The sequence below is a fragment of the Melospiza melodia genome (assembly GCF_035770615.1).
Source record: "Melospiza melodia melodia isolate bMelMel2 chromosome 7 unlocalized genomic scaffold, bMelMel2.pri SUPER_7_unloc_1, whole genome shotgun sequence".
Classification (NCBI taxonomy): domain Eukaryota; kingdom Metazoa; phylum Chordata; class Aves; order Passeriformes; family Passerellidae; genus Melospiza; species Melospiza melodia.
In genome coordinates this window covers 5,402,702-5,429,225 of record NW_026948497.1, presented here as the reverse complement: position 1 = coordinate 5,429,225, position 26,524 = coordinate 5,402,702, and the positions used below count along the sequence as shown (strand labels likewise).

General features: G+C 46.9%; 1 protein-coding gene and 1 pseudogene across 1 annotated transcript; both read left to right on the top strand.

Moving 5' to 3' along the window:
• The first annotated feature begins 63 nt into the window (after window positions 1-63).
• Window positions 64-7,503, top strand: LOC134432783 (zinc finger protein 239-like; annotated as a pseudogene).
• A 497-nt stretch (window positions 7,504-8,000) lies between these two features.
• Window positions 8,001-10,319, top strand: LOC134432871 (uncharacterized). Its single transcript, XM_063181750.1, has 4 exons — window positions 8,001-8,060; window positions 8,887-9,099; window positions 9,498-9,582; window positions 9,837-10,319. The coding sequence occupies exons 1-4, from the start codon at window positions 8,001-8,003 to the stop codon at window positions 10,145-10,147; spliced, it is 669 nt and encodes a 222-aa protein (XP_063037820.1). The 3' UTR covers window positions 10,148-10,319.
• The last annotated feature ends 16,205 nt before the right edge of the window (window positions 10,320-26,524 follow it).

The following is a 26,524-nucleotide window of genomic DNA, read 5'->3' as shown; positions in this document are numbered from 1 at the left end:
TGGCGGGCTGAGGGTGGCCGTGGCTGGGCAGCGGCGCCATTGTGGGAGCGTGTGTGCGGGCCCGTGAGCGGCGGCAGCGGCCGGAGCGCGGTGAGGCGGCCGCGGAGCTCGGAGGCGGCCGCAGCGCAGGTGGGAGCCGCGCTGGGTTGTGCGGGGGCTCGGGGCTGGCTGCGGGCCTCGGGGGCGGCAGGGGTCTCGGGCGGGTTCGTTGTGCCGTGTCCTGCCCGTGTTGGCGCTGGCGTGAGGGCGCTGCGGGAGCGGCTGCCCGCGGTCTCCTTGCGGCCGCTGCCTCGGCAGGAGCCGCTGCCGGAGCAGCGCTGGCTCGGCCCCGTTGCTGTGGCTGGGACAGAGGGGGCTGCCCCGTGCCCGGGGCTGTGCGGGGAAATTCCCGTGGCCGGAGGTTTCTGTGCCCAGAGGAGACAGAGGAGTCCTGTAAAAGTGACTTTATTGCTGAGCAGAGGGAGAGGCCGTGGGGCATTTGCCGTTCACTCTCTGCCACTGTTGTAGTTCGCAGCCTCCTTTTTATCCTCATTTTCCCGGCCTCATCTCCCTCTCCCTTTGCCCACTGGCTGAGGTACTTAGAAGGTTCAGACATGCCAACAGCATGTCCTCGTTAATGTGCACCCCCACTTATGCAGAACAGCCGATATTCACTGCTCTGTTAAGTCTTTGTTCTCCTGGAAGTTCAGGAATCTAACAGGACTTAGTCTGAGCAGTCCATGTTAATTAGTAAAATTTTTTGAAACTGGTGGTTTCTCCCTTCCTTGTCTACAAGTCCCTGACCCAATCTCCAGACAGATTCACTCAGTGATTTTTTTTTTTTTTTTCCCTTACTAAGTCTTCTTAGGTTTTGGGATTATTCTCAGTGCCCTCATTCCCTGTCCTTCTGTACCCGTTTCTGGATCAGGAGGCCTGGCTGCCGTCTGCATCCCCTCGCTCACCTGCTGAATGAGCTGCACTCTCAAGGTGTGGAGCATGGTACAAAGATGAGAGTTGCTGTAGCACATCCGAGGAGAAAAAGCATTTGTTTAACCCATGGTCTGCCAGGGAGCCACAAAACTGTGTCCCATTGCCAACCTTTTCACGTTTGGGCCGGAACATGAGCTGCTTTTTTGTTTCCTTTGTTATCTGTTTCAGCACTTTTCCTTTGTCATCTATTTGCCGACAGCAGTTTGAGTCATTGAATTTTCCAGAAACTCCTTTTTCTGCTAACAGATGATCTGATCCCATCCCATGGTGAAGTGTTGTGTTCCTCATTTCAGTGGATTGGTCAGCAAGAAGGTCAGGAGCTGGAGCTGTCTGGTTAGTTATTATTTTGAGGACAGCTTGAAATCTAATGATGCCATGGAAATGAGAAATGGGTTCTGTGGCTCCTGATATGAATTGGTTCGAGTTCCCAGGAGCTGGTCCATGGTGTTGTGGGATTTGTTCTGGTTGGCATTGATGTTTTTCCCATTGTTTGCACTTCCTCAGGAGCCAGGGCTGCATCAGTTGGCCAATTTTCTGTAATTTAAACATCAAATACTTGGGTTCCCAACTGCTTTCCTGAACTTTTGGTAGCAGCACCCCCCATGCTGTAATCCACCCTATATAACACAGACAGTGACAGCACATGTTGGATTTGGCAGAGGGATGATTCCTCCCCACTTTTTAGAGTGAAATTTTCACTACATTCTCCATTTGCTGTTTCCCTTTGCAGCTTCACCCGTTTCTGTTGCAGGGTCAGATATCCTCCCCCTGGGCTCTGCCTTGAGCTGTGCAAATTCCATCAGTGCCAGCAGGCAGAGCTTGGGGTGAGGGGCAGAGGGAATCAGCCCAATTCCTGCCCCAGGCAAGAGACCCAGGTGCATTGTCCACACTTTGCCCAGCAGTGTTCATTTGCATTTCTAAAGCTCCTCTCCAGGCTGACTAGAGCCAAAGCTTCTCTTCCAGGGCAGTAACCTGGTGACTCCCCTCTTCCTTTCCCACCCATTTTCCTTTGCCTTTTTTTGATGCCTGTTGTTTTTCCTTTTTTTAAACACTATTCTGTTAACTGTTTATGAGTTAAAGCGTCGCATTTCAACCTCTTCCAGTTTTTCCAAATGCATCCTAAAGGTGAGCATGGAGAAACACAGACCAAAATTGTGCCATCACTAAGAGACACGCACACACATACCCAAAAAGCCTCCTTCTCCGCAGAATAGAAATTGATTCTGACACCCCTGACCCAAACCCTACTGACCAAAAGAAGGATTATTAAGAAAAAAACCATTCTAATGTTGTAATCTTATCACCAAAATGGTGGGAAGAGCCAAAACTCTCCAACATTTCCAGTGTTAAAAAGTCAAGGAATTACTTGATTCTGGCCAGGATGTGCAACAGAAATCATTTCACCCACACATAGCCCAGGTGTGCAGAGAAAATTGTTGAATGACACGTGAGTTTTACTGGATTTTCCCTAAACTTTATACCATCCAAAACCCACAGAAATCCACTGGTTTAATGTTCATTGCTTTCAAGTTGTGTAGTTTTTAGTATTTGGTTTCTTATTGGACCTGCATTTTTTTCCCTCTGATGTAAATTAGATCCACAATCCTGGATTGCCTTCTCAACCTTTTCCAGACCAGGTGTCTCCAGCTCTGCCAGGGGCAGTGTCTGGGGTAGCTGATGAAGAAGAAGATATTGCTGTAGCAAGAAGATATTGAAGCCTTCCTGCTCAGGGCATTTCAGTGCCAGGCTCTCACAAGCACCCACAGCTCCACGGGTTGAGCTGAGCATGGGGCGGTGACCTGCGCTGTGTCTGATTCCCCTTCCTTAATAACAGCCTGTCTTGTAGCTCTTTTCCCTTCTGCTGCCCTTGCAGAGCCATCCACAAACACATTTTCTCCCTCAGGCCAGGGAATGTCCCATCATCAATCTCTCCCAGGCTGGGTCTGGAGCTCTGTCCCTTGAGTGCAGTCCTGGGTTCCTTGCCAGCCCCTCTCCAGGCTGTTCAAACAGGAGGCTGGGTTAAACCCTTGCCCTGTCCTCAGTTCTAAATCCTCCTGTGCCATTGAACAAGTTTCATACTGCAATGACCAAGCCCTGCTCATCCATTTAGAGGCTCTTTTGGTTGTCAAAGCTTTACCTTGATGCCAGACTTGAACTATAGGAGATCCTCCTGTTGTCATCAGTTTTCAGCTCTCAGTTCCCATGTGAGCTGTGTCTGCACAATTCTGCAGACAATGAAGCCAATCTCTGGCCACTGGGTTAAACATTTTAACACAAGAATTCCTTTGGCATGGCCCTGTTTAAAATCCACCTATAATTCAAATTCTTTCTCGCTGTCTGGGAGGGCCAGGGCAGGAGCCTCAGTTAATCTGCTTTTTAACACTTGAAAATTCTGTGATTCCTCCTTGTGTCCATCCATCCAGTTTGTTGAGTGGAGTGTTTTAGAGTGTGATGCCTGGCTCCAAAACCCTGCCTTTAACAGGTAGTGTGTAATAAGCTGTAAGCCCTTCCTTCCCTCTCTTGGAATAGGGTATTGATTTTTAAATCAATACAAGCAACCTCTTTTCCTTATTGCTTCAAAGTAATTTGATGAGGCTCCATAGCTAATTTCCCTTCTTTCCCTGGGACTTCCCACATTTGTGGCTTCACTTCAGCGTAGGCCTTGCCAGACATTTGACACAAAAGTTCAACAGCACAAGCCGCTGTATGACCTTTTACAATATCAAAATCCAGCCACCAACTCCTTCCCAGTAAATTGCAATCACAGTAGGAAGAAAAAGAAATTCATTTATTTCAAACATATCCCCTAGATCTCCTAATAGTGGTTGATTAAGTCATACCTGCTCATCTTTCCCACTTATTCCCTTAATAATTAAGCCATGCCTTGACTGTTTTGCCCCTTGGGTCTGAGATTCAGAGTGCATTGAGAGGCCCCAGTGTCCATCAGGAGAGGCCTCCTCTCAATGCAGACCCTGCCTGAATGTTTTCAAGGGCTGCAGTGTGGAGGGTCCCTGGTGTGATGGGAGCTGTGACAGCCCTGCCAATCCACGTCCATCAAGGGGTGGACTTGCTGGTCCTGAGGGTGCTGCTGTCTGTGCTTGCAGTGTCCTTGTGCCCTGCAGCTGGAGCCCTGGTTCCTTGCCAGGGGCTGTTTGGGTGGGCTCTCCCCTGCCGAGGAGGGCAATGCCTCTGCCAGGTGCTTGTGGCCGAGCCGTGCCCTGGGTGCTGAGTCCCCTTTGGGCCCTGGGGTTGATCCCTCAGGGGCTGTAGGAGCTGTGCCCTGGCCTTTGCCTTCAGCTTGGCCTTTTGCTGCTCCCTTCTTGCACTCACCTGCTGTGCCTTTGTGCCCAAGTGCTGCAGGGCCTTCTTGTGCCCCTCCTGCAGCCCCCTCAGTGCCTGTGGGTGCTCATCCTCTGACAGCTGCTAAGCTTCTGCAGAATCATTTGTTTTCCAGCGACTCAAAGAATATCTTGATCCTTGCCTTATAATCCGCCTTTCCCAGGTGTTCCTTGCTCCTCCTCCCTGTGCTCAGGGTGCCCTCCCCAGCCCGTATCCCAGAGCCGCTCCCTGTCCTGCCGCAGTGTCCAAAGGCGCCCCTGGCGGGCAGGGCCGGCAGCTCCACGGGGCCGGGCAGCGGCCGGGGCGTCCCGCAGCCTCCTGGGGGGCCGGGGGCCGCTGCCGGCCCTGCCCGGGGCTGGTGGGGTCAGGCAGCGCCCGGCGCTGAGCCCCGGCTGCCCCACAGCCCCGGCCCGGCCCCGCAGCTCCCCACAGGCCCCCAGCCCGTGCTCCCGGTGCCGCAGCTCTGCGTCCGGTGCTGCCGCTGCTTCCCACTGAGAAACCCCCTGAAACCCTGACCTCCTTGATTTCCTCTCCTGGAAACCGGGGATACAAATGATCAGCTGACTAATGTTGAGGTTAAGACCCTGTTGAAAAACATCCCAATCCTCAGTATTTTTCTCTTCCTTCTCCTCTTCTCTTTTTCTTACCACATAGAATCCTCCTGCTGCTCCTTGCCTTAACTGTATTGCTGCACACTCCCCTTCACCCAGTCTCTTCCCAGCACACCAACACCATGCATCCCGTGTTCTCCAAATCCCTTCTCCGCTTTCCTTATTGCCCCCTTGGGTATCCAAGTTCTTAATTACCTCTCGGGGAGTGTGCAAACTCCCTCAACCTTCTCCGAAGGGACCCTTCTGAGATATTTTGGGATCATCGTCCCTTTGGCACAGGACCCCTTCCCGGCTTTCTCTTTTCTATCCTGCATGGGTGCCCTGCCATGTTCACTCCCCAGAGATCCCAGTGCACTCACTGATGAGATTTTCAGTGCTCTTTCCCTGCTGACTCTTCAGAGCCCCCACTGATGTGTCACTCGTTTGTCTCCTGGTCACTCTCGGGTACCCAATCAATCCCCGGTGCTGCCACCCCCCAAGGGAGCCGATGCCCCAAAGTGGGTGAGGCACCTTCAGCTGCACTCCGCCGCCCTGGATGGTGGAAGGAATTCTGGATGAGTCCCAAGGTGTGTGGAAATAAAGTGGGATTGTGCAGGAGAAGGAGGAGTTGTAGGAGGAAGAAGAGGAGGAGGAGGAGCAGAAAGAGGTGGCACCACACGGTTCTATTCCTCTCTGTGTCTGCAGCCCCACCCCAGCCCCCCCAGCTTTGTGCCCCCATATAGCACAGGTGACCGGGGGAAGGGGAATCCATGATTTTAACCAGGGTTTAATCTTGATGTTTCTGAGCTTTATTGGGCAAATGTTGGTACTTTTGTTTTTGTGAGGGCTGAATATCCGTATTTTGGAGGAGGTTTTTGCTGAATATTGACATTTGGGAATTTTTTAATCTGCACCTTGATGTTTAGAGGATTTTTGTGCTGAATCATGGTGTTTTGGAGGTTGTTTCAGACACAAGATGCCCAGTGACTTTCCCACATGAACTTGGGCATGGAGGTATTCCCAGTCCAAGCTGCTCTCCTCTTGACTTTTTCCCTAAGCCAGGATTTTTCATTCCCAGGGCGTGGCCTGATGGAGGAGGAGGAAAAGCCCCAAATGTACCTCATGAAGAGGGGCAGCAAACCCTGCCCAGGGAGCTCTGGGGAGGAAAGAGCCCCTGTGAGCAAGGAATGCATCCTGCGACCCAACCAGAGCTCAGAGCTGGAGAAGCCTCATGTCAGGAAGAAGCCACACAGATGCTTGGAATGTGGGAAGTGTTTCAGCTGGAGCCCCACCCTGTGGCAGCACCAGGTGATCCACACTGGGGAGAAGCCCTTTGAGTGTGAGGAGTGTGGGAGGAGTTTCAGCCACAACTCCGTCCTGATCCAGCACCAGAGGATCCCCACTGGGGAGAAGCCCTTTGAGTGTGAGGAATGTGGGAAGAGCTTCAGGCAGAGGGGCCAACTGATACCACACCAGGTGATCCACACTGGGGAGAGGCCCTTTGAGTGTGGGGAATGTGGGAAGAGCTTCAGAGGAAGCTCGGCCCTGATTTGGCACCAGGTGATCCACACGGGGGAACAGCCCTACAGCTGCTTGGAATGTGGGAAGAGCTATGGGTGGAACTCTGACCTGAGAAAACACCAGCGCACCCACACTGGGGAGAGGCCCTACGAGTGTCCTGAGTGTGGGAAGAGGTTTCACAGGAGCTGCGATCTCCTCAAACATGAGCGGATTCACACAGAGGAGAGGCCCTTCCGCTGCCCCGACTGCGGGAAGGGCTTCAAGCAAAACTGCAAACTCACCATCCACCGGCACATCCACACCGGGGAGAGACCCTACGAGTGTTGGGAGTGTGGGATGAGATTCTCACAGAGCTCTCACTTGACAGAACACCAATGGAGGCGCCACTGAGGGAAGCCCTGCGAGTGCCCCAAGTGTGGGAAAAGCTTTGTGTGCTTCTCCAGCTCCATCCGCCATGAGAGGATCCACGTTGGATGATCCCCAGTGACCATTGTTGGGCAGAGCCCTGGTGATCCATGGTCCTGCTGATCTGTGTTGGGAAGGCACCTGGCTTGAAGGCTTCACATCTTCCTGGTTCCCTGTGGGCAGCTAGATAAATGCAGCAGCAGGAACATCCATTGGGACACAGACCAACAATGGGAATTCCTTGGGGAGAGCAGATTTGTCGACTCTCAACCCCATAAAATCTTTTGCGTTCAATCCTATCTTCTGCTGACATCAGGGAGTACTGAATGGTGTTGAAGTTATGTTCAGGGTGAACTATATGATGCTTGTTAGCTAGCTGAGGCAAAGAAGTTCCCTGGACTGTGGGGTTTTTCCCTTTTCTTTGAACCTGTTTAAACCTGCTCTGGCCTGAACACCCAGGGGAGCACTGGCAGCTCACACCTGTGGCCCACCAGGCCGGGCCTGGGCCGTTACATTTCCAGCACCAGAGGGACTGATAAGAGACTGAGTGAGCCAAGCTACAGCCCATGGAGGAACTTTGTGAGTTTGTCTCTCTTTTATAGCAGCAAGAGGTTTAATTGTTTAATATTGTTTAGGTTTTATTGTGTAATAAAGAGTTTTTGCCACTTTTCTTCAAGAAGGTCTTTTATTTTTCCTGAATCAGTTGGGGGAGGGGCCAATTGAATCTGCTGTCTCGAGGAACCCCTTTGTGGGTTCTCTCCCAAATTTGCCCTGAACCAAAGGACAAGGTCTTTTCCAACCTCAGGGATTCTACGATTTTGATTTCCTGTTGCCTGAGGGTCTTCCATAGCCAAATGGTGCAAAACTGGGGAAAAGATTTTGGAGACAGTAGGATAGGAACTCCACCAGAAAAGGTTCTTGCCTTCTACCTAAGCATGTGGATCCTCAGCCAGCATGGACACTGAAATCCTATTATTATGGCCTTGATTTTCTTTTAATTTCTCTTCATCCCTTTAAAATATCTAATCTTGAGGTAAAAGTAGACATTGAACTAAGACATGGGTGTGGTCATGGTAGAACACAGATATGGTGGGACACAGACATGGAGACTGACATAGGGACACATGGACATGGAGGGGGCCATAGCCATTCATGGGGACATGTGTGGACGCGGGCATGGATGGAGATGTGGGGAACAGTGACAGGGATGGAAACATGGTGGGGAGACAGCCATGGGTGAGGACATGGTGGGATATGGCCATGGCCGGTGCCATCGGGGAAACTTATAGGGCATGGGGGGGATGCTGGGTTTGAGGGAGTTGAGGGTTCCTGGGAGGGACCTGGGGCTTGCTGAGGCCTTTGGGGGCCCCCGGCCAAATGGCTCTCACTTTGCTGGGAGACCCAGGGGGAGGTTCTGGGGCAGCTGCTCGAGGACCCCCTGACCTGAAGCCCCAGCCAAGCATTGGGCTCCTGGAAGGGGATGAATGTCCTTGTCCCCAGGAGGGAAATCCCAGCACTCCCAGGGTGTCAGGGGCAGCTGAGAGACCACAGAAGGGAGGGGAAAGCCAGAGAGGGCTGTCACACTTCTAAGCTACATCCCACAAGTCCCAAAACTCAGGGATTCCTCCCAGGAAAAAGCATCCATGAGCTGCCATAATTGAGGGAAAGAGGGGATGTGATCCCTTGAGACTGAGCAGGAGGGGCCTGTATTCCCCAAAACCAAACACAGGGACGAGACGTGGAACTGAAGGCATGATGGGAAAGGGGTAGGAGTGCAGGGGAAAAGAGGATTCCAAGTGGGAGATAGATGGGATCCCCAGATTGAGTTGGGAGGGGTTATTGGGCTGTGGGAATGATCGGAGAGGAGAGGAAAAGTTGGGGATGGGATAGAAAAAGGGTGGTTCGGTGGGGATCCCATTGTGTCCCCATCACTTGATCCCTGGAGTGATTCTCTGGGGCTCTGGAGGGGAATGGATCTGCACTGGGTGGGTTCCCAAGCCCCCTGCCCATCCCTGGGGGGCTCATGGGAAGTTCCCTGGTTTCCTCCACCCAAATGCTGCAGCCATGGAAGAGAGAAGGGTGTGAAAAGAAGATCTGGAGTGGGCAGGGAGGAGGAGCAATAGGAAGAGGAGGAAGAGAGGAGGCGGAGGATGGGAAAAGGAAGAGCAGGAAGAGGAAGAGGAGGAGCCGCAGCAGAACCCCATGGTTTTCCTGCTTGCCCGCTGAGTCTGAAGCTCCCCTGGCCCTGGCAGCATCAACCCCCCAGATCTCACAGGTGAGCGGGGAGGGGGAGCTCGCCCCAAATCCATCGGGGGATCTCTGGGAGGGTTTGTTTGCAGGGGAGGGGATGTTTGGGTCTTGCAGGGCCCCAGAAGTGAGATGCTGATGCTCCTGTGGAAAACTGTGGAGGGTTCCTGTGGCAAACTGGCTGTAGTGGCTGGGGCAGTGGTACCAGTTGAGGGGGGACATTGATTTTGGGGATCTGATTTGCATCAGAGTGAGGAGAGCAGCAAAGGTCAATCCTGGAGCTGGGGGATCCCGGCAGCCTGGAGGGGTGGGGAAACCTGGAAATGAGCAGGGTCTGGGCCCATCCGACTGTGAACAGGGCGGTTACTGCTCGAGCTGGGCTTGGGAAGCAGGAGCAAGGGTCTCACCTGTTGTTTTTCCCCCAAGCCAGGATTTGTCAATCCCAAACTTTGTCTGGATGGAGATGGAGGAGGCTGCAAGGAAAAGGAAGATGGCATGGGACGTGAGGCAGGTGAGAAGGAAGTTGCTGCCCCTTTCCCCCTCTCCTCTGCTCCATGTCTCAGACCAACATTTCCCCTGGCTGCAGGACAACCCCACTACCAATGCCGTCCTGCCAGGGATGAACTGGGGGGATCTCCTTCCCCTTCCCTCTGGCACAGAGGCACATCCCATCCTGTCCTTGTCCACAGCTCCTTCCCTTTCTCATTCTGTCCTTCCTCCTACTTCATTCCTTCCTCTCCCTTTCTTTCCTTTTCTCTACCCCAGACACTGAGGTGCAGACAGAGACCAGGGACAGCAAATCCCTGCTGCAGAACCTCATGGAAGAGGCCATTTTGAGCAGCTCTATGGCATGGGAATCCAATGGGGAGGATAAGCCCTGGAGATCCCATATAAGGAGGAGTTGCAAACGCAGCCCTGGGAGCTGTGAGGAGGAAAGATGCCCCCTGTATCCAGAAGGCAGCTGGAGATCCATTTGGAACTCAGAGGTGGTGGAGACAACTCATGGCTGGCAGAAACCCCACAAGTGCTTGGAATGTGGGAAGGTCTTCAGCCAGAGCTCTGGAGCTCAGATGTAATCTGGCTTCAGGTGATCCACATGGGGAAACGGCCTTACAAATGTGGGGAGTGTGGGAAGGGCTTTGGGTGGAGCTCCAACCTCATCAATCACTGCAAGATCCACACTGGGGAGAGGCCCTATGAGTGTCCCGAGTGTAGGAAGTGGTTTCTGAGCAGCTGCAATCTCATCATAATGAGTCAAGGGGTAAGCTGGAAATGTATTTACAATAATTGAAAACTGTGAATGAGTCAAGGGGCCAGCTGGGAGTATAAGTGAGATAGTAGAAGATTACATATTTTAGCTAAGATTTTAAAATTAGTTAAGAAGCTAAGTTAACTAGTGAAAATTACATACTTTAGTTAAAGAGTAACAAATATATTAGAAAAGTAAAGCTAGGAGTGACAGGGATAGATGTAGCAATTATGAAGGAGCAGAGACCATAGAAATATCTTGCCTTAAGAATAATCAAACAGTTAAGAGAGGCTTGGATTGTGATCAGCAGATCAAAAAGTCCTGCCAACTGGCCATGGGTGAAGAGTTTACCATGAGAAAGAGAGCTTTCTTCTTCCCATATGCCCACTCCCTCATTTCAAAATCCGACTGACCCAATTAAGGGAGTGCAAGTGCGCAGCCATATTAGGTATTCAGCTGATTATAATACAAAGTGGGCAGGTAATGATTATGTACTATACCTCCTTAGAAACTGCTTGGATATGTAAAACCTTTCCTGTATATATAGAGAGCAGGAGTCTGCAACTCCTTGCACCTGCATTTGGAAATGATTCCCCATGTGTCCAGTGCTGCAATAAAATACCCTTCTTTTCAACTTTAATTAGTTGAAGAGTTGTCTGTCCGTGCTTCAGTGCATCAGCAGATTCACACAGAGGAGAGGCCCTTCCGCTGCCCTGACTGCGGGAAGGGCTTCAGGCGCAACTCCACCCTCATCACCCTCAGGCGCATTCACACTGGGGAGGGCCCCAATGAGTGTCCTTTGTGTGGGAAGAGATTCTCCAGAAGCTCTCACTTGAGCCAACACAAATAGGGGCACCATTCGGGGAAGCCCTGTGAGTGCCCCCAGTCCCGGTGTCACCCCCTTTTCTCTGCCCACAGAGCTCCTGAGCTGGTGGCGGCCACAGCCCCTTCCTGTGGCCTTGCACCTGGTTGAGACCTCCTGTGACTGGGCAGGGAGGATTGGGGTGTGACTGGGCAGGGAGGGTGTGGGCCAGGTGGGGAACATTGGGTGCTGTGGGTCTGCCCAGCAAGTGGTGAGTCATCAGACCTGCTCTCTCTGATTGGCTGACTCTTGTTCATCAAATTCTCTGATTGGCTGTGGAGAGGCCTGGGCATTGAGAAAAGGAATGGGAGAGATCCCACCCTGAGGACTGGCACAGGGACACCAGACCCAGCCTGGGCACAGGGAGTGAATTTATGACCAACCAAATCACAGCAGCACAAGGAGAATAGAAAAAAATCTCTCCAACACCTGCCCCACACCCAACGGGGATCACCCACAACAGGGCTTATTGACGATGAAGAGACGGGGAAATCTGAGTTTAGATCAGAAGCCAATTTTATTGAGTATACCAGGTGTTATATAAGGTTTGACTTGTATGGCGCTTATATAGGGCTCTATTTTTGGTAACAATTTCCCATTGGTTACACATTCTTCAGGACAACAGGTCACCTGGTAACTTTATCTTATCACTAAGTCTCACAATATTTTTCTTGGTCACTTCTTGCCCTGAGAACCTTTATCTGTGTCTGTCTTTCCCATGGTTTCTGCTTGATCAGGCCTCAGATAACAGGCCCCTTTATCAGTTCCACTGTACTCTCTGTTTTATTCCCCATACCTCCCCCTATCTGTTCAAACAAAAATACACTCTTACGTGACTTATCTATTAATTTTTTCACACACTGTAAAATACAAATAATAAGCATAACAATACATAATACAATGCCTAATACATATAAGGCTATTTTAACAAAATTTCTTATCCATCCACCAAGTTTCCAGTCCCTCAGAAGTTTTCCTAGCCCTGTAAACCCTGATACCACTGGGTAACCTTAACCACTTTCCCAAGGGCATAAGTCTGTTTTGGAGGTTAAACAGGTGCTGATGTGTTGTTGGGGTCCTGTTCACAAGGGTTCTCCGCTAGTGTTGGTGTTCAAGGTGAATTGTCAGGGCATGCACTCAAAGATTCTCAAAAAAGCTTCACATTCTTTGCTGGAATCCACTTGGGACCATTCTCTGTGGAGACACAAGCAAAACCTCTACCCCAGGTTGTGCATACTGACAGCCTGGTCAGAGAGAGAAAGCCAGATAAACTTTCGCAGGAATTGTTCTGGGGAGTTTTGAGAAGTCTAAGAGAAAGAATTAAAACAATCTTGCAGCTGGTGTTTTGAACAGTTGTTTTCTCATAAGATGTTTACTAAAGTGTGTTTCCTTAAGTAGCCAATCATGTGAAGTGTGTTGATTAAAGGACCAGTCAGGTCCACCTGTGTCAGAGCAGTGTATAAAAAGGAACGGATTTCTAATAAAATTATTATTAGTCTCCTGAAGAGAGTTAGACTTCATGTGTCACCTGACTCCTGTTCCTGACTCAATGGTGACGCCATGTGAACTAAGGATCAGGCCCCAATATCTTACCAGATTCTGGATCCTTCATTAAGGCAGGGTTTTTTTCCCTTTAGTTGCAATTGTGAATTACAATTAAAATGTCGAACAATCAGTGAGTTGGGGTTCATCAAAGAACAATTCAAAAATTTTAAAACATAAAGGGCTTTCTGCAGTCTCTTGGCAGGGGTGCCATCTCTGGCCCCCCCTTTCTGTTGTACCAAGAGACGTTTGAGGGAGCCATGAGCCCGTTCAGTGACAGATTGGCCTGTTGGGGAGTGAGCAATACCAGTTTTGTGCATAATTCCCTGTGGAAGTCATATTTTCTGGAAAAATCCCTTGACCCAGGATTCTTCTCCTGGGAAGCTGAGAAGCCTCAGAGAAAAAGGAAAACAATATTATCTCATTGCTTCTTCTGTGTTTTGCTGGTTTGGAATGTATTTGGAGATTGTTTATCCAACAGGTGATTGTTACATTGGTTTCATGTGAATTGTTTTGACTTGAGGACCAATCATGGTCAAGCTGTGTCAGGACTCTGGAAGGAGGCACGAGTTTTTCATTAGTATCTTTTAGCCTTCTGTAAGTCTACTTTCTGTATTCTTTAGTGTAGTTTAATATAGTTTTAGTATAGCATAATATAATATAATATAATATAATATAATATAATATAATATAATATAATATAATATAATATAATATAATATAATATAATATAATATAATATAATATAATATAATATAATATAATATAATATAATGGAATAGAATGGAATAGAATAGCCTTTTAAGAACATGGAAGCCAATTCATAATTCCTTCCTTGGTATGGGAACCCCACAAATATAAGAATTCCCCATAAGGCAATAAAGGTAGCAGCTTGACAGGAAGTATGAGCTGGGCCATCGCCTGTCTTTACTTCAGATGGTTTACCATGCATTGCCAAAGAAGCAACGTGTCTAGAGACATCTTAAGCTGTTTTCCCTGAATGGGCAGATGCAAAAAGAGCACCAGAAAAGGTATCAAGAGAGGAATTAATGTATTTTAAATGCTGAAATGCAGAAAAGTGGGTAATGTCTGATGCCAGACTTGAAGGCTCTGAAACCCTCTGGGATTAATACTTCCTACAACAGAGAGAAAAGAATACTTTTGGTAATCAAGACTAACAGCAATAATTCTTGAAGTTTGGGCTTTACTAATGCCAAAGTGCCAAATCGAAGTGACACCATTTTGGTGAAAAAACAAATGGCTCAATTTAGCCTGTTCTATCTTATTAGGTAGAACACATTCTCGTACAGGCATTGCTAAAAGGTCAGCTTGCCTGTTCCCTTCAGCTAAAAATCTGGGAAGTTCTGTATGCAATCAAATATGCATAACAAAGTAAGAAATGTTCTATTTTCCAAGGAAAAAACAAGGGGCTGCAACCAATAAAAAAGTTGTCAATTTTCAACCTTCTTCAAAACTGATGCTTCAGCTCTCATCACAATTCCTACAACTTCAGCTGAATCTGTAACCAGATTAAAGGAACAGAAAACTTTTGAAAAGTTCTGACAACAGCAGCAAGTTCAACAATTTGGGGGGACCCCTGAGCTGTGGATATATCTGCTCTCCAGGCACTAGAAGAGGGGTCTCTCCATACTACCACTGATTTCTGAGAATGACCAGAACCATCTGTAAATACTGCTAAGCCTTGAAGTGGAACCTCACTCCTCTTGGGTTTCTCTGTCAATTGAAAAAAATATAAAAGCTTAAAAAAGCTTTTAAAAGATGTCAAAACAGCTCATGTTTTGCAGGATGTATTGAGATTTGTCCACTGAATTCAGCAAAGGATATCTGAAGAGCCTCTGATTCCTGAAGTACCCAATTCAAATAAAAGGTGGTTAAAGGTAGGAAAGTAGTGGGAAATTCCACTCCTGCAAGAGAAATGAGTCTTTGTCACACCTTAACAACCAGTTGGGCCATCATTTCATGTTGGGTACTAATGATTTTAGTTATTTGGTGTGGTAAATAAATCCATTCAGCGATAAACCAAGAGTCTGGTGCCTTGGGGTCCCATTGAAACATCAAGGTATGGGGCTGTGTCGACGTAAGGGAACCAGGACATCAATTTGATCATCACAGGCTCAATTTTATTGATCAGTACGGCGGGTTAAATACAGTTAATAATGAACTTCATACATATTGCAAAAGTTGAGCTCAGGATTGGTCAGTTACATATCAGCACCTACGCCTACTTCTGCATTCCTATGGTTCTACTTTTGATACTTTCTACATATTCTCAGGATATATTCAGGACTAATCTCTACTCCCTATCCTCATGTTGCAGCAAGGTCACTGCTGACCTTTCCTTTCAGCTTGCTGACTGCTGACTTTCTTCCTTCAGCTTAACCAGCGGCATTATGTCAGTATGGCCTTTCTCAGCTAACCAATTATGAATAAATCTCTCCACATTTCCCCCGTTTTCTTCTTGAGCAAGGAGATTGGTTTGCCATGTTTTTGCTATTGTACAGCTGACTATGTTTTGAATACAGTTAAAGATACAAGGCAAAATAAGCAAAAACAGTAAAATTACACCGAGCAGGCCTATAGCATAGATCACAAGGTTCCTCAGCCACGGTCCAAGTCCTAAGCCTTTAAGCCATTCGTCAATTCCTAAACCATCTTCTTCCTTAAGTTTGTGAAGTCCCTGTTGCAATTCTTTTATCTTAGTGTGAATGGACACCGAATGATCAGACAGATTCATGCAACACATTCCCTCGAACTCTTCACATCCATGTCCTTGTGCCAAGAGCAAAAAATCTACAGCAGCTCTATTTTGCAAAACAGCATGGTTAACACTCTGCACATCTGCAGTTAACATGTCTAGAATTTGTGATGTCTTGTTCAGCTCATCCCTTGCCCAGCATCCTAATTGTTTTGCTAAATTCATGGCTTTATTGGCAGATCCTCCTGGCAAGATAGTTGAAACCACCACCTGTTTGAAGGTGCCACAAAACCGTGGATCTCCTATCTGGCTGCAGTCTAAGTCATGTATGCTACGTTTTTTCCTGTTTGAATTTTGACTCAGCTGCATTAGCAAGGACACATTAGGGTGAAACAGTGACAATTTTCCCAAAAAACAGGGTCCACCCTGTGGTTTAGCTGGTATACCATTCCATGCCGTCTCCACAAATCAAGAATATTCCTGTGGGTAATTTCATTGGTGCTGTGATATTCGTGCCATTACATTGACTGTAATGCTGTGGAGAGAATTCACTTACATTCAGGAATGAATCTAGGGTGGCCCATGTTTCTTTAGGTTGGTTTAAATTCTGAGCACCCGAAAGTTTAAAGCTAAACCATCCGCCAGCTGTAGTGTTAGATATACTGGCATTTGTACTTCCAAAAAGATCCAATTCTTCAGGAGGAGAATGCAAAGAGGTGTTAAGTGATTGGATTAGTAAGCATTGACGATAGCCATCAGTCTGACCTGCAGTATACCCTTGTTGTGCTGGCAATGTGATGTTTGACATGTTAGACATACGTAAGGTTTGATTGTTTATCAAACTGCAAAATTCTCCAGGAGACCACACCGGAAGTCCCACCAGGCATGTTCGAAATGGGTTAGTGACTCCTCCAAGACTAAGACAGAGTGATGATTGGTTAGTTTGATTAGCAAGTGTCACCCATAAATTTTGCCTTGGTTGACTAAAGTGTGTTATTCCTACTGCTTCACTTGCTACAGCATTGAGCAGTATAACAAGAACAAACCTCATTTTTCTTTCTGCTTGCTTTGCTTCTCCTTTGCTTCCTTCTGCTTGCTTTGTTTTTTCTTTCTTCGCTGTCTTTTCCCTGGTTTGCTAGATTGTCTATTGTAAGGCTGAGTCAAGTTTTGAAATACTGATCTAATTCTAAATCAGCATCCTTGCTCACAAGTATAGCATGAGATAAGTTTGAAGGCAAATCAGCTTTACAGCGAGCTGCTATGATGCGTGAGGCTTTATTAATTTCAAATATTCTAAGGTTTTCCTGCAACTTCCACCTAAGATATGCTATAACCACTTGTTCTGCACTCTCAAAAAGCTGTAATCCTGTCCGTCCTGGCAGGCCAGTACTTTGTTCAAGAGCTCTAACCCAGAAAAAATTTCGAATCCACCTTCCAGAACAAGGTGCACACCATAAATAATCTACTGACCGCTGTGAATACCAATAAACCTGATTACAATCTGCACAATGCAAAGCTATCCATGCATAGCACTTATCATTATCCCTTTTGCAAACGTAACAAGGAAGTGAATATAAGTAAGGACCAGTATAAAAGTCTGTTTCTTCAATCCAAAGCAACCAATTCAATGGTGGTGATCGCAAAGCCTCTTCAGCCTTTTTACTATATGAGGCTAATAGCTCAAGGTCTTTCTTTAACACAAGGCGTATCTTATTCCGTAATCGTAGTTCTTGTTCGTTATCCTCCTCAACAACTATATCCTCCTGAGGGTCCCACAACTGTAAAATTGTTCTAATCATAGAAAATTAATTAGCAATCACTGATATCCTTATTCAAATGAGACCGTTCCCTTTTTGCCTTCCTTTTCTTATCTGTCTTCAATCTTGCTGCTCCTGATTTTACTGGTCCTGCCACTTGCAAACTCAATTTTTGCAACTTGTCAATGCAGCAATCTAATGCTCTATCAGGATCCCCTTTGAAGGGTCCTACAATTGAATGCTGTGTTAAAGGCACTAATTTCCTACACCTTATAGAAACTATACGTGATTTACTTTGAACCTTAATTCTATTTACAATACATTGTATTTCCCATCGATAATAAGCAAGAACCTTCTGTTAAGGAGACTCATAAAGATTTAAAGCTATATATGCGTTTTGCCCTGTTTTTCTCCTTAATTCATCTTGCCAGCTTTTTCCCCACGTGTGCTCATGTTCACAAGTGTGACACCGCAAATCCCACAATAATGATTGTTCTATCCAAAAAGTTCTTTCACAACCCCCACAACGCAGAGCTATCCAGGCAGCACAATGTGGATTGTGACAGTCAAGGCAATGTAGTTTCGCTGGATTTGTTAAGCGAAAAGTTGATAATGAGTCAATGAAACCAATCAACTCCTGGGCTGTCCGATAGTGACGTGTCAGTGCTCTGTCCACTGCTTCCGAGTACCCCTTCAATTGTAACAGTAGTGGTTGTAGGACTAGAAGCAGTTTCTTCCCCAGTCGCTCCCTGTCCTCCTCCGTAAGGCGATCCACCAGAGGCTGCATCAAAAACAGGTTTAGTCCACTTAGCAGGCACCCACAAAGGCCCTGTAGGTGAGGAAACACAAAGATAGCCCCGACCCCAATATAATACTTTTGCAGGTTTTTCCCATAATCCTGTACTCGGGTTCTTATACTTAATCCAGACCTCTGTTTCCTTAGTATTTTCCTGTCCTGACCTCGGATGATGCTTCATTGAAGGAGGGGTATCATCTTCCCCAAAAATGCATAAATGATTAATCACATACAAAACCTTAGCCAAACATGCTTGTGGATCTCTCAAATCTTGATGTTTTTCAATATACTGCTTAAGGGTACCGTTTGCTCTTACCCATAAAGCTTTCCTTAACTGTATCAGTAACTCATACAATCGTTTATTATTCACTTCCTTAGTTGCTGCTTCCTTTATTCGTCTGACTACTCCTGCAACATACATAGAGTCTGTGACCACATTTAAAGGTTCCTGTAAGTTGGACACTGCCCATTTTTCTGCTAACAATTCCAGGGCTTGTAAGCTATCCCTGTGTGTATTGTTCCTTTACCAATTCATGGGCGTGCATAAGACTCTCCCCTTTTAATGGTCATTGCTTAACCACCACCCGTGTATCCGTTTTCCAGGTGAGTGGAATGGGGAAAGTCCAAGCAATGGCAATTACCCCAAAGGGTGCTGATTAGTTAACACCACTCCCAATTGTGTTAAAATGTCCCTTCCAATTAAGCAGGAAACTGTAGGAGGCAGTTGAACAATTGAAAACACAGCAGATATTTGTTGATTCTCAATGCACACAGACAAAGACGGCGATCTGCTTGCCAATGTAAATCCTCCTACTCCTGTGAGCATGTTTGATGATGGAAATAGGGGCCAATGTTGTGGCCACGCTTCTGGAGAAATGATGCTGGTATCTGCACCTGTATTCAATAATCCATAAAGGGTTATGCTTTGATGCCCATAAGTAATTTCAAACTTTTGCTTTGGTCTATTTTGTAAATCCACAGTCAGAAGTGTAACACCAGTAGAGCCAAAACCTTTTTCATCCCGTGTTTGCCCAGTAAATGGTTGTATTCCCGATGTCATTTGTAACAGTGGTATCAATTGTGCAATGCGTTGTCCTTTTGTAATTTTAATCGGAGGATAAAGTGTGTAAACCATGATTTGTATTTCCCCTGTAAAGTCCGCATCGATAACACCAGGCAAAACAAATAATCCCAACATAGTTGTAGAAGAACATCCCAATAGTAATGCTCCACATGTTTGTCCATTTAATATAAGAGGGCCCTTTACTCCAGTGGGTATCCTCTCAGGCTGGTTCATCATTAGTGTGACGTCTACTGCTGCTGATAAGTCCAAACCAAGGCTCACTGATGTTGCGGGTTGCAGACAGGAGGTAGCAACGATGTTACGGCAGCAGCTGGTGTCTCCGATGTCACGGCGGCAACTTGTGTCTGTCCCTCATTGCCTTATTGGTAACATTTGATGAATGGTTTTGAACCTCCTTGCGTGAATGCCAGTGAGCCACTTCGGAGAGGAGCAAGAGCAGCTAACACCTGACTCTGAGTAGACTCTGCTTGCTTTTGCAATCCTAATCCTAACTCCTTTAAGGCTTCTGCTATAAATGCCTGTGAAGCTGTTGGCATTAATGCCATTCGCTCTAATGCTTCCTCAATAGTCCAATTTGCCCCTAAAGTAGCTAACACTCTTTGGGTTGCTGGATTGCTATTTTGCAAGGCACACTGCTTCAATAGCACCCTGCAACACCAGCCCAATCTATAGCAGTAGCTGTTCTATCGATAAAATTTCCAAATGATTCTTCTCTACCTTGTTTAATACCCATATAAGCCGGTAACCCTCCTGGCTCTTTAACCATATCTATTGCAGCACGCACTAACCCCATAGACTCTCTAAGTTTATCTGCTCCCGACATCATCTGTGCCTCTGTACATAAACATGCCCCTAAGCCCATCAGCTCCTCTACTATTACTCCATGTAATGGGTCATGTGCATTAAACAATAACTGCTGATGCTGAGTGAATATCAACCGAACTATTCCTCTTAAATCATTAGGACATAAAACCTGAGTATTAAAAAGATAATCTAACATTTGCCTAACAGGTTCACTTTTTACTCCAAACTGACTAACTGTAGAATGTAGCTGAGTTAACATCTTCCAATCTAAGGGAGTATATTCTGCTATATTATGCGTAAGGTTCCCCTGTGCATCATACTGTGGTGTGTATGTGACTGGACATGCAAGACTAGAAGCTACTTCCCCGCTTCACCATCCCCCATTTGCATTACTTCTTTCGCCAAAGCAGCCCAAGCTTCCCTCCTCTGTTTAGCCATCTCCGCCCATGGATCACGGTGTGCCCCTGGGAGGGGATCTGACTCTTTAAGGGTGCTATGCTGCTGGCGCTTCGGTGCAGACACCGAGCTTTCGCACGGGGAAGGCAGTGAAGCAGAGGCTGGCTCGCGCGGAGGAATCGGCCCCCCCGCTGGAGCCGGCTCGCGCGGAGGAAGTGGCCCCACCGCTGGAGCTGTAACCAGAGCCGGCTCGCTCGGGGGAAGCGGCGGAGGCAAAGCTGGCGGCGGAGGCGAAGCTGGCTTGCTCCCACCCCCACCATCCGACCCGCCTGAAGTTGGTGGCGGAGGCAAAGCTGGTTTGCTCTTACCCCCACCATCCGACTCGCCCTCCCCCTCTGACAGAAAAGGTGCAGACGGTTCCACTGCGCCTATAGGAAAATCCTCCACACCACTTTGCTGGGGACTCTTAGGCATAAGTACCTTAGTTACAGAAGGTGCCAGGGGATCATCCTCACGACCATGCCCTATATTCCTCTTATGAGCTTCTGTCGCCCTTTCGGCTGCCTTTCTCTCAGAGACCTGCTGAAGTAACGTGTTATACACCATCCGCCACAACTTTCCTAATGTCTTTGCTGACTTATCATCGTCTAGCACTGTATCCCACAGTATTTCCCCAAACTTCTGCCACTCTGCTAGCTCATGAACTGTATGAGGGTTAGAAAAGATACCCTTAGCATGGCCATAGGCTAATAACCCTGGTAACTCCTTTTTTAAATCTATCCCTTTTATCCCTCGCCGCTCTAAATATGCGGCGAATAAATCATATGCCGCTTGCCTATCCATACCTATTAATCAGCGCGCGCTGCTGCAGCTCTCCAGGCTCCGGCAGACACGTATTGGCTTGAGTCACCGTTGTGAACCTCAAGGGTGCTTCAAATTCCGGCACCGTCCCGGCTGCAAGGACCCAAACCCAACTTCCTCGACCGTGGCGTAATCCCCTTTTTCTTTTAATCCGAGAAAAAAGGGCAGAGATTTGGTTTTGCCCGCATTCTCCACCATTTGTCGATGGAAGGGAACCAGGGCATCAATATGATCATCACAGGCTCAATTTTATTGATCAGGGCTGCTTTGCTGGATGCAAGGTTATTTTTAAAAAGGCAGCTCAGGTGCCCAGTGTGCATCTTGCTGGCTTACTATGACATCAGTTGGGCATTGCAGCGCCTGCTGAATATGATATCTAAGTTGTCTAAGTGATAAAAGATCTCAATCTCCTTTTAACCATTGAAACAAAGGACTTTTAGCTTTGTATTTGAAATCTCTAACAAGGAGTGCACCCAGTTGATTGTTTCCAAAAGTTTTTGCACATCATGTAAGGTGCAAATATTTGTCTGAATTTGCAGAGCTTGGGGAGAAATTGAATAGACTCCAACGCACCACCCCAAATACCTCCACGCGGGATGTTTTTGTACCTTTTAGAGAGCTATGCAAAGCCCTGCCGGATTTACAGCTTTTGTGACAAGGGCTAACTTGGGCTTTCTCCGTGACTTCCTGTTGTTCAGCTGCTACAAGAATATCATCCATAGAATGGTACAAAAGAACACTGGGCATTTGTTGATGAACAGAACTGAGGACCTAGCAATATACCACTGGCAAATAGTACAGCTGTTTTTCATTCCCTGAGGTAAAACTATCCAGTGATATCGCTGTAAGGCCACCTGCATGTTTGTGCTTGGAACTGAAAAGGAAAATTTAGAAGCATCATCAGGACGAAAAGGAATGTTAAAAAACCAATCTTTTAAATCTATAACAGTCAAGTGCCAAGTTTAGGGAATTATGGTAGGAGATGGGAGACCAGGCTGTATGGCCTCTAGGACCTTCATAGGTACATTTTTCAAAGGTCGTGGAGTAAATGCCATTTGCCAGTTTGTTTTTTGGTAACAAACATGGGAGAATTCCAAGGACAAGTGGAAGGGACAATATGCTCTTTCTGGAGGTGTTGTTGGACCAACTCCTTTATTGCACAATATTTTTGTAATGGTAGGGGCCATTGATCCATCCAAACTGGTTTCTCTGTTTTACAGGTTAGTTTTAAAGTGTCGCGCTTCAATGGCCCCCATTAAAAATCTGATAGAATTCCAAAGCCCTATTGGGAGAGGACATCCCCCACCATAGTACTGTTGGCATTGGTGATACAAACAGTATGACTGAGGCACAGTGTCCCTCGGGGCCTTTGATCTGTATCAAGTGGTGGTTTGACAGCTGCAGCTGCTTCCTCCAATGCCTGCAGATGCCTGGAGCACTTCAGCAAGGGACCACTGTGAGAGCCGTTTGTCTGGAGAGATAACTGTAACTTCAACCCCTGTGTCTATGAGGCTGTCAAGTGTTACCTTTAGTCCTTCTGGTGTCAGAGTACATCAGCATGTGGGGCATTGTTCTAATATAGGTTTTACCCAGCATACTTGGGGTGTTGCAGTAGACCCAAATCCCCTTTTTCATGTCATGTCTGTGAAAAGTATGCTCATGGTTTGGGGAAATAATATCAATTGAACTATTCAAGTTCCTTGGGGAACAGTGAAAGGCCGATGGAATTGTACAGGCTGTGATCATAATCTCATTATCAGGGTCAGAGTCTATAACCCCAGGGAGAACAAAAAGTCCCATCAAAGAGGTGGATGACCAATCTTTAAACAATGCATGCATACGCTGTCCGTGTGGTCCGAAAACTCCTGTGGGAAGCAAATGAACTGATGACTCAAGTAACGTTACTGTGATAGAGGTGGTCAGGTCCAGTCCGGCGCTCCCTGCTGTGGATGGTTGTAAATTGGCAATGGTCAGGCAAAGGCTGCTTGTGGCACCTGGGCTGGGACTTGCTGTGGTATGCTCTGAGGCATCAGCTGGGGCATTTGTGTCTGTGTGTGGTGCCACCCTGTGCCTCAGCTCCTGTTTCCCGATATCAAATGCTCTTCAAAATCCACGATTTGGAACATTGTTGATTAGCATAATGCTTTCCATTACGGCACCAACGGCAAATACTGGGAGCTTTGGATCTGCCTCCCCTTTTCCAAAGCACTTCTTTTTTCAAATGCCCAGATTTCCTGATCCATGCGAATTTTTCATGTCTTGGGGGAGTAACCTCCATTGGTATCTTTTATTGGGTGCAGCATGATTTATGGAAGGCACAGTAAAAGCAAATTTTTCTTTGTCTTGCTCAGCCAATGTGTAGAAACCATCTTTCAAACCAATGACCTATTTGCCATTCCTGTGGAATCGTTGTAGGTGTAGGAAGGCCTGCTTGTAAAGCTCCCATTGTTGCCATTACGGCATTTATCTACCGTAAATCATGTAAAAGTCTCCATTTTCACCATTTCTTTTTATTACAAAAACAGGGGTATTCCAGGAGCTGAATAATTCTTCAATATGTCCCGCTTGCAATTGTTCTGTGACTAATTCCTGCAGGGCAGTAAGCTTTTCGGTAGTAAGGTGCCACCGGCCAACACAGACAGGTTTATCTGTCAACCATGTCAGGGCCACAACTGGACATTCATTGCCCTGCATCACAGTGGCCCTATTAAAAATCCGTAGTAATTTTGACACCCCATTGACATAAACAATCTAGTCCCCACAAACTTTGAGGGGCATTGGCAACATAGGGTCTGATGTTAGCTTGCTGGCCATCAGGATGTCTCACGTTAATTACAATGGCTAACAAACCACCTGTTGTGGCACCACCCAACCCCAGAAGTCCAAAACTTGCATAAGCGAGAGGCCATGATTGAGGCCAGCAAAGTCACGAGAGTATTCTGACATCTGCTCCAGTATCAATCAAAACTGTTACTGATATGGTTCCTGGATGACATTCACTGGCTGTCACAGACATCTTTTGTGAAAAATCCTTTCTTGGGATTTTTCTCTTTTCTGAGAAACTGTGGCCTCAGCAACAAAGTGTAAACAATGGTTATCTGCTGCTGTGGAATGTAACAGGTGGATCCGTGATTGGTCTCCTGGGGATGTTTGGATTTACTGACCACTCCCGGCAGAGCTGGGTCTCGCTCTCTGCTGAGACACAGACCTTTGTTATTCATTCTTTTCTATTCTGAGCTTAGCTAGCCTTCTGAGAACTTTTCCTTCTTTTTAGTGTAGTTATAATGTAGAATATATATATCAAAAAATAATAAATCAAGCCTTCTGAACATGAGGTCAACATTCTCGCCTCTCTCTTTACCTCCAAACCCTTGTGACCACTGCCACAATTGGTGAACCCCAAGTGACTGAGGAGGAAAAAATCATCAATTGGTGACCCCTCGTCTGAAGAGCAAATCATCACTTGATGAGATCCCAGAGGAGCATTTCCATTGCTTTAATTAAAGCACTCATGCCAATTCTCTGAGTTTGCGCCAAAATTGAGGGATCCCACCTTGCCTGTAAAAGGCCCAGTGCCGAATAAGGCATCAACACCCACAGCATGAGGAGGGTGGTGTTGAGGCAACTGCATATTTGTTAGAGCTGGGCACTCAGCCACTTGCCTCCAAGTTTCTTGAAATACACCATATTGTACTGGCTGGAAAAAAATTGTAGCAATATGCATGATGTCATAAGGTGCAAGGATAACTGCATTAATTACATGTATTAATTGCATTATCTCTGAGGAATTAATACCATACTGAGCCACTTTCGATTGGAGATCTTGCACAATCTTCCAGGCAAAGATGTGATGACTATCATCCTGTCGTGTTCCAGGAGCTGCTTTAAAACCTGGAAAAACCATAGGATTATCACAGGCAACATTTGCATTGGCACCGTTCTCCTGAGGTACTCTTGGAGCAACGAATCTTTCTATCATATCCCAATTCTTTTCTTCAGCTGCTTTCTTCCTAACAAATTCCCAAAACTCCTGAGGCTGTCAAGGAAGCCCAGTTACTTGACATGGGGGGAAAATCCATGGGGCAGTAAGGGTAGAGTTATTAGAAGGTGAACTGTCAACAGTTCCTTGCCCCAACTCAGGTTACTGCGGGCAACTCTTCACTTGATTTGCTGTTGCTGTCACTGTCAGGTAACAGAGGATACAACCTTGCAGATTGTTCATGCAGGTCAGAGGCGAGTGAGGGGGTAGGTATGGCTGGACTAGAGCAGAGGGAAGCAGGGGGGCAGATGGCTGGGTTCCTCTCTCTGCTAAAGACATTTCAGCTACCTGGTGCAGCAGTGTAGTGTATACAGGCACCATCGGGAACTGCTGTGCAGTTTGCCCAGAATTCTTGGCAGCTTTCCCAGAAGCTTTGGCATCCAGCCCAGAAACTCTGGCAGCTTTCCCGGAAGCTTTGCTAGCCTGCCTGGTAACTTGCATGGCACCTGCACCTTCTTCAAGGATAGATTCACCAAGTTCCCCATCAGAGGCCTCTTCTGCCTCATCTCCCTTGTCAGTTTCTGTTATCAACCCCGATTCTTTGTTCGTGTCCTGCTCTGCTTTTTCTCGCTCTGTTTTCCATGTCTTTAATGCCTCAAAAAGCGATCCCCAGGTAACAGCTAGATCAAAAAAAGTTTAATCGCCCACTCAGATGACTTCCCACAGTCTGTCCACAACTTCTTTCCATGCTTTAACACTAAATGCTGTGTCAGGATCACTGCCAAAGTCCTGTGATTTAGCCCACAGTAATTTACTATGAAGGGCATAGTCTAAACTATTAATTCCCTTATTTCTTAACAAAACTTTCCATGTAGCCAAAACAGTCATTAGATAAATTATTTCCCATTATTACTACTTGGTGGCTCCCCTACTTCCAAGTGTCTTGATAGGAGAAAATCAGGTCTGGGCTTCCCTGTGGTTTCCACCCGCCATTCTCAACTGTACCAACGCAGCCTCCCCCACGAGGTCCCAGTGAGTCACGTTTGCCAGTCACTAGGACCCTGTATGGATCCAGACCAAGTATGTTCTTAAGGGTATTGAATCATGCCGGGGTCACCAGAGGACACTGTCAAGGCAGTCATGACACAAAGCAGAGATCACAAGCAGTCTCAGATGGCAACTCTTTATTATCGAAAATGGTAGACCTTTTATAAACTTTCTAATTGTTTATACTTCTTCTACCCTAACTATTGGCCACAATAAATCAACATAACATCATTGCTAAATAGTTACAATGACTTCAACTAACTTTCTAAAATTACTTCATCCAGCTGCAAAGTTCCCTTCTTTTTCAATTCCTCACTTCTCTTGGTCTCCTTGGCTTCAGCCCTGGAGAGAGCTCCTTAT

Bases quoted from the DNA above. Each gene is read 5' to 3' on its own strand.
- LOC134432871 (XM_063181750.1), top strand. From the start codon at position 8,001: ATGGATGGAGATGTGGGGAACAGTGACAGGGATGGAAACATGGTGGGG. The intron at 9,100-9,497 runs GTGAGCGGGGAG...TTTTCCCCCAAG, and splicing joins CAACCCCCCAGATCTCACAG to CCAGGATTTGTCAATCCCAA. The intron at 9,583-9,836 runs GTGAGAAGGAAG...TCTCTACCCCAG, and splicing joins TGGCATGGGACGTGAGGCAG to ACACTGAGGTGCAGACAGAG.